General features: G+C 45.0%; 1 protein-coding gene across 1 annotated transcript in view; it reads left to right on the forward strand.

Annotated features, from left to right (window-relative positions):
* The window catches only part of FRAS1 (Fraser extracellular matrix complex subunit 1), an 830,295-nt gene that overhangs the window by 652,725 nt on the left and 162,423 nt on the right, over window positions 1–15,147 (forward strand). The window contains exons 40-41 of the mRNA XM_073597432.1: window positions 4,603–4,780; window positions 7,664–7,796. Of these exons, the coding sequence (XP_073453533.1) occupies window positions 4,603–4,780; window positions 7,664–7,796 (311 nt within the window). The remainder of the gene's footprint in view (window positions 1–4,602; window positions 4,781–7,663; window positions 7,797–15,147) is intronic.

Raw genomic sequence — 15,147 nt, forward strand, 5'->3', positions numbered from 1 at the left:
TTTCTGCAGTATGGAAGAGGCAAGTGAAGCACATGATTACCTAGACAGGATTGCAAATCTTATGGCAGGTAAACCAGTTCAAATATACCGTATGTATTTCAAGTTTCTATTTATGTGAACTTTCCCACTTCTGTTTGTTTGAAACAAGGAGTACACGTAGACACATGCACTGCTCTATGCACACTACACATCCCATAGTCCATAATCCATTAATTCATTGTCCATCTTGGGAGCAAGCAAGTGAGGGTGGCTAATTCCTACATACAGTGCGATCATAGAGAACATATGTAACCACCCCCTAACAGGAAGTCAGATCACAGCAGCAAATAAAAGGACTTTGGAGATTTGGAGGAGGCTGCGAGCAAAATTTGTTTTTTTGTTGTTGTTAAGAATACAGAACTTACTGTCACTTTAAGTTACAGTAAAAGCAGTTGGACAATGACCTTGGGGTTGGCTTAGAAAGACTTAGGCCCCTTTCACACGATCGGACTGTTGAGGTCCGCCTGTCAGTTTTGACGGCGGACCTGAACGGGCGCTCCATGTTAGTCTATGGAGCGTCGGATGTCAGCGGAGACATGTCCACTGACATCCGACCCCGTCCGATCCGCTAAAAGCAGACGGATGGCTCTACGTCCAGGTCCATCGCTGGCGGATCGGATCAGGTGAGATCGGATGAAAACGGACATGCTGTCCGCTTTCATCCGATCCCTCCATAGGCGGCAGCGGCGCCTGACAAGCCCCTCCCCGCTCAGTGAGCAGAGAGGGACCTGTCATCCGCCGGCTCAGCGGAGATCAACGGACTGATCTCCCGCTGAGCCAGCGGACAGAGGCGGGCTCTGGGAAACGGAGTCCGCCTCGTGTGAAAGGGGCCTTAGAGGTCTACTTATAAAAAAAATTACTCTGCAAATGTATCAGCATTCATGCCAAAGTCACATTAATATCCATATCTATATTATGTGTGTAGTATTAGTTTCTATTTGTTGTGTTTGGCCATGTGAATGCTTAATACCTATTTATATGGGCTTTTGGTTGAATGTTCTTAGCCTATAGTGTTAAGCAATTTTCTCTATTGTTTAAGGCCTGATTCACACTTATGCAGGTTGCAGTTTGAATATTCCAGGTGCATTTTACGTTTTTCAATACACATTTTTGATCCATTGAAGTGTATGGAACCAAAAACCAGAAAAAAAATCCCTGGCCCTTTCCATAAATGTGAAGATGTGAACTAAATCCATAGGAAACCATGATAAATGGACTGTAGTGTGTTTCTGCAAAACTGAAAACGCACTAAAAAATGCATAGGTGTCAACCAGGCCTTAATGTTCAGGCTGAATATTCTTAAGGCTGTTTTCTCTTAGGATTGAATGTTAGGCAACAAATGGAAACGGACTTCACACAAATATTACAACGCTTACAGGTATTATTTGTGACGAGACATTTGCAAAGCAATTTTTTTTATACATAGACCGCTTATTTTCCTGTTATAGGCCCTGCTTTATGGAAAAAATATTTTTATCTTTAGAGTTTATCCAAAAACAAAATAGCACCCACTGTTAAAAGATAATTCACATTTCATAATTTTTTTGTTTATTTATAGTTTTTGCCCGATGCTTTTTAAAGTGGTTGTACAGTCAGAAGTTTTTATGCATTATGCATTAAGATAAAAAGCCTTCTGTGTGCAGCAGCCCCCCTCGGCCCCCCTAATGCTTATCTGAGCCCATCTTGATTCAGCGATGTTGCAGGAGAGTCTCGGCTGCCAGGACTCGCCCTCCTGATTGGCTGAGACAGCAGTTTGGCGCCATTGGCTCCTGTTGCTGTTAAAGTCATTGAGCCAATGAGGAGAAAGAAGGGTCGGGGCCAAACTGCAACTCCGTGTCTGAATGGATACACAGAGCAGCGGCTTGGCTTGGGTGCCCCCATAGCAAGCTGCTTTCTGCAAGGGCAGGAGGGAGGAGCAAGGAGCCCTGGCAAGGGACCCAAGAAGAGGAGGATCTGGGCTGCTCTGTGGAAACCACTGCACAGAGCAGGTAAGTATAACATGTGTTTGTTATTTTTCAATTAAAAAAACAGAGACTTTAGTATCACTTTAAGCACTTTTGCTTATATTTTTATATTTACTGGGAGTGTAATATTAAAAACTGTTTTTCCCCAAATGCCCTGGCCCCTAACCTTAACATAGCTCTACGCTTACCTATCTCTGCATCCAAATCCTGAACGCTCTGCAGCTGGTGTGCACTTGGGGACCTCAACGATTCTGGTGCCTCAGCACTGTATATTTTTGCTCATAGAACTTTATTAAAATGTGAAATGACATTTCAGTAGAGATTTATTGACCACAGCAACATTGTGGTGGATTGCATTCCAACCCACTGTGCTGAAAAAAAGTACTGCATCCCAGAAGCAAGGCATTTTACCCTGTGTTGGGGGTGCACTGGAAAAGCTGCATATAGTGTGAATTGACCCTTACAGTTAATATAACCTCAAAATAAGGCTGTGGAGGTTGCAAGAAGTCCCTCGTCTTGCTCTGCAATGCCACAGCTTGCTCCCAGATCCCCTTCAGAGTAGCAACCCAAGCTCTATTTATGGCTACATTCAGCTGCCAGATCAAAGTCCCTGCCTCCCATAAGGATCCTGGAGCTAGAAGATGAGAGAAGCCCCTTTCTTTGTCTTCCCTTCAGAACCACATCTCTGTAAATCTAACTGCTGGTTGCCCACTGCCGGTAGATCAAAGCTTTCCCCACAAAAGATCTCTACACTTGAGCAGCATCCAGCCATAAATCAGTTGTACAGCTTTTTTTTCTTCCATCAAATGTCAAATGCCTGCTGCCCTTCAGCACTGTTAACCTAGCCATATACTAGTAGATTTTCGTATAAACAATTGTACAAAAAATCTCATCAGTACATTTGATGACTTGACAAATGTCATTCAAAAGTACTTCAAAATTTCCTTTGCTTTTAACAATCAATTTTGGAATGAATGTAATTTCACCAAAACCACATTCACTGTTAGAAATGCATTCATTCTAGAAAAAAAAATATCCTGCTCCTTCCAATTTTCTCATACCGCAGTTGAAAATGAATGTCAATTTGGCCCCACTAATGATGTGAAAATCGCACAAATGTTTCTGAAGCAAAGGTGTATGGCCGACTTTACCGTATAAATGTTTGAGCCCATGCCAGGTTGACTCTAATGCCCTGTACACGCGGTCGGATTTTCCAATGGAAAATGTGTGATAGGACCTTGTTGTCGGAAATTCCGACCATGTGTAGGCTCTATCACACATTTTCCATCGGATTTTCCAACACACAAAGTTTGAGAGCAGGATATAAAATTTTCCGACAACAAAATCCGTTGTCTGAAATTCCGATCGTGTGTACACAAATCCGACGCACAAAGTGCCACGCATGCTCAGAATAAATAAAGAGATGAAAACTATTGGCCACTGCCCCGTTTATAGTCCCGACATACGTGTTTTACGTCACCGCGTTTAGAACGATCGGATTTTCCAACAACTTTGTGTGACCATGTGTATGCAAGACAAGTTTGAGCCAACATCCTGAAAAAATCAATGGATTTTGTTGTCGGAATGTCCGATCAATGTCCGACCGTGTGTACGGGGCATTACACTTAAAGTGGTTGTAAACCACCACCCAGTAAAGTGACTGGCCTGAGGTGATACACAGAGATGAAACAATCATCCTACATGGGTTGTAACTGTTTATCTGCAGTCTCCTCTACAGCCATTCACAGTCCAGATTTTTTACAGCTTGTCTAAATTTTCAAAATGTAGGGGGCTGGAAGCTGAAGTTACAATCTGCAGAGCTCAGTGAGAGCCGATCGGAGGGAAGGGACACACACCCCTTCACACAGCATACGTGGACAGAGCTGAGGCTGTCAATCACAGTCTGTGTGCTGGAGCTCCCTCCCCTGATACCTTTTAATCCCTTGGTGTCAGGAAAACTTGTCACACCTGACTTATGTAGATAGCAGAGAAATGTGGTAGTGGACAGAAATTACACTTAGGGGTTTGATTTACTAAGGGCAAATAGACTGTACACTGTACACTCTGCAAGTGCAGTTGCTCCAGAGCTTAGTAAATGAGGTAAAGATTCCCTTTGCAAAGAATACCCAATCACGTGCAAGGAAAAAAAAAAAAAACACAGCATTTTTGCTTGCACATCATTGGCTGATGGAAGTCAGCGGAGCTTCTGCTCATTTACCTAGCTCTGGAGCAACTGCTCTTGCAGCGTGCAACTGCACTTTGCAAAGTGCACAGTCTATTTGCCTTAAGTAAATCAACCCCTTAGTGCTCTGAACTGAGACAAGTAAACACTAAAAAGGGATATGCTCTGTTCCTGTTTCATGTCAGAGGTTTACAACCATTTTAACCTTACCTTAACCTCTAATCTACTTAACCCCTTATTCTGCCTAGGACTGCATATTTATTGTTGCAAAAAGTGCTTTGTACCAAATAATTACAGCCCAAATGTATAAATATTTTGTTATAAATAGATGCAATGCATATTATGTTAATGAAACATTTCCCCTGTCTTAGAGGGTCTTTGATCTCCATTAACATTGTTCCTCTCCATCTGATCTAGGTATTCTACGATAACAGAAACAGATGACCAGGCACTTACTGACTTCTTCCATTTCACTGTCTACAATGCGGACAATGACCGTCTGGACAATCAGATCTTTACTGTTATTATTACAGCTGTTGATAGAAGTCTTCCTATGATCAGTTCTAGAGAGCAGAGTTCCATTAGTGCCCTGAAGGTATGCATATGACAAATTTATAAAAATACTTAATATTGCAGACTTTAACCACCATAAAACAGGGCAGTTTACCAGGGCAGTTCTTGCGAGAGGTTATTCACAATTACATTTTTCCTGGTTCGAGTCATAGGGGTCTACTTATAAAATAAATTAGCTGTGCTAATGCCTAATTGCCCTAAAGAGTCTAGTATGTTTGTTCTTTATGATCATCAACTGCGTCTAGTGCCCATAATACAGTATTTTCCTAATTTGAGGTACTTTAGGAAAATACCACATTATGTCCACTAGATGGAGCTGACGATCATAGGAAATAAACACATTATGGCGATTAATTGTGATGGCCGTGTGAATGCTCAAGGTATTCACACAGTAAATGATTTCTAAATAGTCCACATCAGTGGTAGACAACTCATGGGGCCCTTGGGAGACAGAGGTTCATGGGGCCCCCTGTTTCCCTGTCCACACTCAAATGTAACAGAAAACTACATTCTGCACAACCAAGGTTACATCAAGGCATGGATCACATTTATACAATGTCTCTACTCTTCCCCATTGCCTTAGGACTCATTCACGTAGGCGGCCAGGGGTTGGTAAAATCAGGCAGTTGAGCCGTGGTTTATGCCCCCCAACCACTTACCAGAAGAAGGGTACACAGCTGCTCATGGCTGTACACATGGCACAGCACATCTTAAACAGCACAGTACCGCCTCCTAATGCGATCCATTTAAGTGTATGAGGCTGCGCCACAGCTATTGAATTCTCACGCTCTCTTCAAAGCCACACTGCAACTGTCCCACAAAATGCACATGGTTGCACCATGGTGGTGTGGTATTTATAGAGTTAAAAGAGGAAAAGAGGCTGCAAAGAGGCAACATATCACCTTCCATGAAGTATCTCTGACAAGCGATCCACCGCAGATTGCTTTACCGAGAAGTAGCAAGGTCTGACCCCTCTACCCATTATTCCCCCCCCCGATGACACCCCCCTTACCCCTTCCGATCTTACCCTGCACTGTGACCCCTCTACTCATTCTCCCCTTGATACCCCTGCACTGTGACCCCTCTACCCATGCCCCCCGCACTGTGTCCCCTCTATCCATCCCTTCTCACTGTGACCCCTCTATCCACCCCCCTCACTGTGACCTTTCTATTCATTCTCTGCTTGATACCCATGCATTGTGACCCATCTACACCCCAGATACCCTCTGCACTGTCACCTCTCTACCTCAGATATCCCCAGCACTGTGACCCCTCTACCCATTATCCCCGACCCACAAAGATACTCCTACACACTGTGACCCCTCTACCCATGCCCCCCAGACCCTTTTCTGTGACCCCCCTACCCATTCCCCCCCCTAAAACCCATGCACTGTGACCCCTCTACACCCCAGATACCCCCTCCTCTCTACCTCACAGATATCCCCTGTACTGTGACCCCTCCACCCAATATTCCCCCCCTCACTGTGACCCCTCTATGCCCCTGATACCTTTAGCACTATGTCTATGCAAGATCCCCCTCACCACTGTTTCCCCCCCATACACCCTAGATACTTTATCCCCCAGCACTGTTATCCTATGAACACAATACCCCCTTTTCCCAAGGCTGCTCTCTGGATTCTCTATGTATTTGCTGCTATTGGTTTCAAATAGCCCGCCCACACAATCCTCTTCACAGGCACTGGCTGTACGCCGGGGGTTGCAATGTGGGTGGACACAGAGGGATATGGGCGGGGGTGGAGCAGATTGATCCTCCCTCCTCTTTCATTAGTTTGGAAAGTGAGGGGGAGGGGAGCTGCACTGTCTGCTCGACTCAGATCAGTCATGACAGCTGCAGCCAGCCACCAGTGTGCCTCTGCTAGGCACAGAGCCTGATCTTCTCTCTGCCAGGAGCATTTCATGGGACCCCTTAGTGGCCATGGGCCCTCGGGCAGCACCTGAGGGCCCGAATGGTCAGTTCGCCCCTGGTCTCCATAGTGTCTAAGGTACAACATAAATTCTAGTCAATAAGGGTGACCACAAAAATATGCGTCTAACACCGAGGAACTTTCTGCGATCTTTCTCACTGACTTAGCTGATTATTTTTATAGTGCTGCTTTGACTCCCTTTGTAGCAAAGTGAAGGGCTTTCGAGCATATTAAGTGGCTCTTTATGGCCATACTATGAAGAAGAAACAGTTCTTTTTCCTTTTAAAGAAGCAGTGTTTTTTAGGTGATCGCTATTATAGGAAAATTGTTAGCAGCAATGAGCCAGTATAAGTGGCCCCTAAGTTTTAACACAATTTATTATGTGAAGATTCTCAATTCATTTAGTAAAACAGTCTCAAGATATCAGTCATATAGGGGTGTCATTGTATTTCATGAGTCAGCAGACTTATGGTCTTGCTTTGTGAGGAGGAGCAGTAAAGCATAACCAGCACTGCAAAGATGGGAGCAGAGGCTGCATATATAATGAGCACATTTGGTTTGTATATTGAAACAAGGTTTTTTAAAACATTAGCATGTATTAATAACATTATTATACCAAACTGATCTTTTATAAATGTATATCTGAACAAAAGTATGTACATTCCCTTTAACAGGGACCTCAGATCTTCTGATTTAGCTTGATAGAATGTTGTTCCTACTTCATTTAGCCTGTAAATTATTCTGTGCTAGTAATACTACTTGACAAGATTATACTTCATTCTCTGTGACTGATGATCCATAGCTGAGGCTTTTCCCTAGTCTTATTTTACATGCAGGATGGCTCGTACAATAAAAAGCCACCTTTTATTTTACCTCTCACATCTTGGTAAATGTCTTATTCTTATGTTGTGGTATTTAAAGCTGGGAAAGCATATTGATCTATTTTTTATTAAAGTGACTGTATCTGATCTATTGTACAGGTGGAAGAAGGAGGGCGAATTTCTTTGTCATCACGTGACTTGCTGCCCCTAGACTATGTAACTTTAGGACCTCGACTCAGGATACATATAGTCACTGGGCCAAAGTTTGGCTATCTTGAGAACATCAAAAACGGTAATTTTTACCCAATTCTGTAAGGACTGAAACCAGATTGAGATGTACATTTTATTTTTATCAGTATAGACCTATCCCATGTTTCCTTTATGAAAGTGCCTAAGGGTAATCCTTAACTTTATTTGTACATTGCCACATCAATATTAAGCTGATAGTCTTCATGGTGTAGCAGTTGGGTAAAATAAAGCATATCTTCTATGAAAGATTGTTCTAGACCAGCCTGAGGCAACATATTCCTCTTGTGACATGTGCTAGCTTTGAGAATGAGCTGAGTACAGATAAATATATTTTATGGTAGAGATATCTGTATGCTGCATTGGTAAACTTACTGGGAGATCAGCCTTGCCTCTATGTAAAATTGTATAATTTTCAAAACACTGAGAGAAGGTAAGGGTTGGAATAAAAAGTCAAATTTTGTACAGAAATACATTGGGCAAATAGCTAAGAACACATTGGTACATATTTAGGAGCTGATTTACCTTTCAAAGGACTTGTTTACTTTGTCCAGCCAGACATGAGATTTACACATCCTTGTCAGACAGCACTGCCTTACTGACCTGACAGTTCTTTGCTGCAGTTAAGCTATTTAGCCCAGTCACCTCACTGCTCTCAGCCAGTGATTGGACTGTGAAGTAGCACCAGGAAATGAGCGTGAATCCCCTTCTAGTAGGAATCGACTGAATTTTGATCCATCTATGACTGTTCCTGTTCATGAGAAATTGATCTATAGATTGACTCCTCATGAACGGTTCTGCTGGATCGAAATTCAGTAGATTCCTACTGAATCAAACAAATTTTGATCCATGTGTGGCCAGCTTTAGTTTAAAGTGGAATTTTACCCATAAAAACTTGTTAAAAAAAAATTCACATTAATAATTATGCTGCCATAAATTGCCTTCAGAATTACTCCTATTTCTTCTTGCTGGAGGCTGCCATTTTGCTGAAGCCTAGAGCCCCTGAGCAGCTGTAAATCTTAGGCCGTCAGCAGATCGGCATCTAGTGGCTCTGATTTTTGGCACAATGCCAGAAATGGAGAGCAACTGGGCAGGGACAGAGCAGGGTGAGCCAGTGTATTATTGGATTTTAAACAGTACATGCAATTATTTTTAATGTTTTACAAAGCTTTACCTGCATAAGGGGACAGCATGAAGTGATCTAGCAGAACTTGATTTTCTGACTAAAGTTCCACTTTCCTCTTGAAAATGTGATCTATATTGCCCCCCTTGACTTAGAAAGTCCAGTATAGCATCTATTCCAGTCAATAACACCAGTTGCCTGTGACAGCCACAGAATATGCAGTAAGTCTGTTTAGTTGGTATATAATCATTTTCAGATATGATTCTAAGGTACTGAACCTTGACTGCTTTGTTCTTTCGTGCTGAAAACTATACAGTGGAGATGAATGCACATAAACCTATTTGGGAACCGAGGCAATTTTACCATTTAATGGCATTCATTGAATAGAAGACATAAATACATAAGTAATGGCAATTTACAACAGGCTGCTGGAGGGGATGCAAGCATTCGTAGTCACTTGGGCTCTGATGCATGCAGCTGTACTGACAGGCAAAATGCAAAGAAAAAGTGAAGAGAGAAAATAGTAGAAAGAAACAGAGTGGATAAAGAGATGACCTCACTCTTCTGCCATTCTTTATTTTCCAATCAGTAGGCTAGGGGAGTGTTGGTGAATTTTGAATAAGCTATGTTGTTGTAGTGGACATTAAGAGCATGATCTGTTGCTGTCCTCAACAGCTAAAACAATTCCCCTGTATGCACATTAAAGTAGTTGTAAACCCTTACATACAGTATCTCACAAAAGTGAGTACACGTTTTATAGCTTTTCATGTGACAACACTAAGGAAATGACACTTTGCTACAATGTAAAGTAGTGAGTGAACAGCTTGTAAAACAGTAAAAAAAAATGTTGTCCCCTCAAAATAACTCAACACACGGCCATTAATGTATAAACCACTGGCAACAAAAATGAGTACACCCCTAAGTGAAAATGTCCAAATTGGGCCCAATTAGCCATTTTCCCTCCCTGGTGTCATGTGACTCATAAGAGCCCTTGCACACTGGGGCGGTTTGCAGGCGCTATTGCGCTAATAATAGCGCCTGCAAACCGCCCCGAAAGTGCCGCTGCTGTCATCCCAGTGTGAAAGCCCCGAGGGCTTGCACACTGGAGCGATGCCCTGGCAGGACGGTTAAAAAAGTCCTGTCAGCAGCATCTTTGGAGCGGTGAAGGAGCGGTGTCTATACCGCTCCTTTACCGCTCCTGCCCATTGAAATCAATGGGACGGCGCGGCTATACCGCCGGCAATGCGCCTCTGCAGAGGCGCTTTGCGGTGGTATTTAACCCTTTCTCGGTCGCTAGCGGGGGGTAAAACCGCCCCGCTACCGGCCGCATACCGACGGTAAAACGCCGCTAATAATAGCGGCGTTTTACCACCGACGCCGCCCCCCCGCCCCAGTGTGCAAGGGCTCTTAGTGTTACAAGGTCTCAGGTGTGAATGGGGAGCAGGTGTGTTAAATTTGGTGTTATCACTCTCACTCTCTTATACTGGTCACTGGAAGTTCAGCATGGCACCTCATGGCAAAGAACTCTCTGAGGTTCTGAAAAAAAGAATTGTTGCTCTACATAAAGATGGTCTAGGCCAGGGGTCTTCAAATTATGGCCCTCCAGTTGTTCAGGAACTACAATTCCCATCATGCCTAGTAATGTCTGTGAATGTCAGAGTTTTACAATGCCTCATGGGACCTGTAGTTCCGCAACAGCTGGAGGGCCGTAGTTTGAAGATCCCTGGTCTAGGCTATAAGAAGATTGCCAAGAACCTAAAACTGAGCTGCAGCACAGTGGCCAAGACCATACAGAGGTTTAACAGGACAGGTTCCACTCAGAACAGGCTTCGCCATGGTTGACCAAAGAAGTTGAGTGCACATGCTCAGCGTCATATCCAGAGGGGAAATAGACATATGAGTGCTGCCAGCATTGCTGCAGAAGTTAAAGGGGTGGGGGGTCAGCCTGTCAGTGCTCAGACCATACGCCGCACACTGCATCAAATTGGTCTGCAAAGCTGTTGTCGCAGAAGGAAACCTCTTCTAAAGATGATGCACAAGAAAGCCGGCAAACAGTTTGCTGAAGACAAGCAGACTAAGGATATGGATTACTGGAACCATGTCCTGTGGTCTGATGAGACCAAGATAAACGTATTTGGTTCAGATGGTGTCAAGCGTGTGTGGCGGCAACCAGGTGAGGGGTACAAAGACAAGTGTGTCTGGAGCTGCATGAGTGCTGCCGGCACTGGGGTGCTACAGTTCATCGAGTGAGCCATGAATGCCAACATGTACTGTAACATACTAAAGCAGAGCATGATCCCCTCCCTTTGGAGACCGGGCTGCAGGGCAGTATTCCAACATGATGACGACCACAAACACATCTTCAAGATGACCACTGCCTTGCTAAAGAAGCTGAGGGTAAAGGTGATGGACTGGCCAAGCATGTCTCCAGACCTAAACCCTATTGAGCATCTGTGGGGCATCCTCAAACGGAAGGTGGAGGAGCGCAAGGTCTCTAACATCCACCAGCTCCGTGATATCATCATGGAGGAGTGGAAGAGGACTCCAGTGGCAACCTGTGAAGCTCTGGTGAACTCCATGCCCAAGAGGGTTAAGGCAGTGCTGGAAAATAATGATGGCCACACAAAATATTGACACTTTGGGCTCAATTTGGACATTTTCACTTAGGGGTGTACTCACTTTCTTTTTCATACATCATGGAACACAGAGTCAGGCTAATATTCATTACCTGCTGGGTTATACTTCATCATTAGGTGAATGGACACTGGTAGACCAAAGGTCTTCAGACAGGAAGTGATCCCCTATATAACCCCTCCCATACAGGAAGTACTTTAGTTTTTACCAGTGTCTGCAAGGTGGATGGCACGGTTTGTTTGAGCTCTTTGAGTTTCAGGTCTCTAGACCCACAAACGTTTCCAAAATGAATCAAAGGATTGACCGATCAGATCCATTTGACACAGGCTTTTATGCTTAGCTAAATGATACCCGAGCCTCGCAAAAAAAGACTCAAGATCCTGCAAGGTTTTGCCTGTAATGTGGTCTCCAGGCGCTGAACCCTGCGGAGTGGAAATCCTGGACACTACATCGCTAAGGAATTTCCTGCAGGGTGCTGTACAGGTCCAAGGGAGTGGACCCTAAACATGAAAAGGGTACCTAGTCCTTGAAGGTCCAAGTGACAGTAACCCGCCGTGAAGGGTGAAGATTGGGCCCTTAGTTTCTAAGTGGCCTTGCGCCTGGACGGGTAAGTGAAACTCCTTTATTTTATTATTGTGGGGTGTCCCAGTGATTGTAACAATTAGTCAAGCTAGCTAAAAGCTGGACACCTGTGTGCGGTGACCATACGGGGGAGTTTTGGGCTAGCTGTGAGTGTTTGCAAAGTGTACCTTTTTTGCTTGTGTCTGGCTGTTTTGTTACCTGTATGATGGCGCACGACGGTGCGTCATTTCACCTTGGTTCACCATGGCGCATGTGTGTTCGCAAGAGCGCCGCTGGGCTCAGCAGTGTGTTTGTTTAGTGGCCATGGTGCACGCGGCTTCGCCGCACATGCGCTGTAGCCTTTATCTGGGCACACGAAGATTTGCGTCATGCGCAAATACAGTCACGCCCATTCGCCGGGAACAAGCACATGCGTGCACACGCACAGAACATTCTGGCGCACACCCAGGTTATTTAAACTGTGTAGGCCAAGCATGTGGTGCTTCCAGAGGGCAGCTGTGGGACACAGAGCAGGCTCTGAACAGACAGTGGTTAATTTTTCCTTACCCTGGTCACGTGAGCCACCAGGTGTTGCTTGGCAGGCTAAAGGTGTTTAGCAGGATTGTTGCATAGAGGCTTGGTGAGTCCTTTTAAAGGGTCTCCCTTCTGAGGTGTTTTAATACTATACCCAAGTACTCTTTGTTTGTGGCTATTAAATGTCTTCCAAAAAGAGGAGTGGGACCAACAACACAGGGAAGGGCACATCTATGTTGTCAGTAGTTCCTGATGAACCTAGTTGTATCCCTAGTGTTGTATACCCCTGAAGGACTAGAGGCTTCCGGGCAATCTGAGACGCTGCGTCTATCTGGTATTGTGCCTACAGTCAATGCTGCTGCTTAACCCTTTATCACTAAGGATGAACTGTCCTCAGCCCTAGTCGGATTAGAGCACAGGATTGCTGGAATGATTGCCTCCAACCCGCAGGGTGGCAGGAAGCATGACAGACCACCCTCCCCAGAGTCTCCTAGTCTGGAGCAGGAATGGGTTGAGGATGGGGAAGAGCTTAAAGCTCAGGATTCGGTGGAGTGCCCGGCAGATGAGTCTGCTTCCGAGCAATCTGGACAATAAGATATCCAGTCGATTGTCGGCCTCTCAGTCGCAGAGGCTTTTGATCCTGACTCTCGTTCTGCCTATAAGTTGCCTTTTGCAGAGGTGACTGTGCCCCCCTGGTCCTCTTTGGGGTCTCTGAGGCCTTTTCAGGTCGCACAGACTTTCCCGCTACACCCCCTGTACCCCCTGTTGGAACAGGCGGTGTATGCTGATTGGGAATATCCTGACAGGACTTTTTTGACTGCTAAAAGGATTTCCCTTTTATATCCCATGGATGAAAAGTTTGTTAAAAAAATGGAGAATGCCAGCCGTAGATGCAGCAGTCTCTTCCTTAAACAAGAACTTAACTTGTCCGGTAGATAAGACCCTGTTGACAAGAAATTGGAGTTATTATTAAAGGCTTCTTTTTCTTTGGCCAGTTCAGCTATTCAGCCAGCTGTTGCAGCAATTGGTATTTGCCAGTCCGTAAAGGATCAGGTCAAACAGCCTGATAGGCCTAACCAGGAGGATGATCTGTCTGAAAGTAAGACAGATGTTCCACGAGCGCTGTGTTTTGCTGTTGATGCTTTAAAGGATTCAATACAGCAGGTTTCTCGTCTGGCTCTCTCGTCTGTACATATGCACAGACTTTTATGGCTTAAGAACTGGTAAGCCGAGCTTGCTGATAAAAAATTATTGGCATGTTTCCTGTTTCATGGGGAACGTTTGTTCGGTGATCACGTGGACAAATATATCCAAAACATTTCCGGAGGGAAGAGTTCTCTACTTCCTATGAAGAAAAGCACCAGACGTCCCTCGTTTAAAAACCCAGGGACTGCTTCCTCAAATGTCTCAGCGTCAGGGCGGTTCCTCCACCAACAGGGTGCTAGGGCCAGGGGCAAGCTGCAGGGCCAGAAAAGGCCCTAGGTCCAAAATTCTTCTAAACCCAGCACCAAGCCCTCCTTTTGAGGGGACGCCCCCACTCCATCGGGTGGGGGGAAGGCTGCTGCACTTTGCGGACATTTGGAAAACAACAATTCAGGATGAGTGGGTCACCTTAATTATATCTCGCGGTTACAAGCTAGAGTTACGGGGGGTTCCCCCTCAGAGGTTTCTAAGATCCAGCGTTGCCTCAGATACCCAAAAAAGAAACGTATTGCTTCAGGCACTACATCATCTAGTGCATAAAGCAGTGATTGTAGAGGTTCCTGTATTTGAAAGGAGCACAGGGTTTTACTCAAACCTGTTTACGGTTCAGAAACCAAACATTTTGGACCTAAGGTCCCTGAACAAGTATCTGTTGATACAGTCCTTTTGGATGGAGTCTGTCCACTCAATAGTAACCTCACTTCAGAGGGGAGACTTTCTAGCCTCCATCTAGATAAAGGACGTGTATTTACACGTGCCTATCTACGTGTAAAGAGTATTCTTGCCACCCGTAAGGATCTGTGCCCTGAAGGATCAGGTGCGTCAGATAAGGGGCACCAGACAACCCTCCATTCGGCTCTGTATGGGTATTCTAGCGAGGATGTTATCCTCCTTCGAGGCAGTGCCCTATGCCCAGTTCCATTCCAGGCCCTTACAACAAGACATCTTGTTGGCTTCGAACAGTGGAAGAAAGGCCCTGGATTATCCAATGTGCTTATCTCCTCAGGCATGCTTAAGCCTAAACTGGTGGTTGCAGGATCAGAACCTGCGAAAGGGAAAATCCTTTCTCCTGGTAACTTGGAGAGTACTGACTACAGATGCCAGTCTCTCAGGCTGAGGAGCAACCCTAGACGGGCTCACAGCTCAGGGGAAATGGTCAGGGACAGAGCAGACCCTGCCCATCAACGTCCTAGAATTACGGGCAGTACGTCTGGCCTTACGGTCCTGGACGGTGGAGCTTCAGGACTGCCCCATCAGGGTTCAGTCCGACAATGCCACTGCAGTGGCCTGTATAAACCACCAAGGCGGTACCAGGAGTCATTCAGCTCTGAAGGACGTGAAC

This window comes from Aquarana catesbeiana, linkage group LG01, assembly GCF_042186555.1.
Source record: "Aquarana catesbeiana isolate 2022-GZ linkage group LG01, ASM4218655v1, whole genome shotgun sequence".
Taxonomy (NCBI): Eukaryota; Metazoa; Chordata; class Amphibia; order Anura; family Ranidae; genus Aquarana; species Aquarana catesbeiana.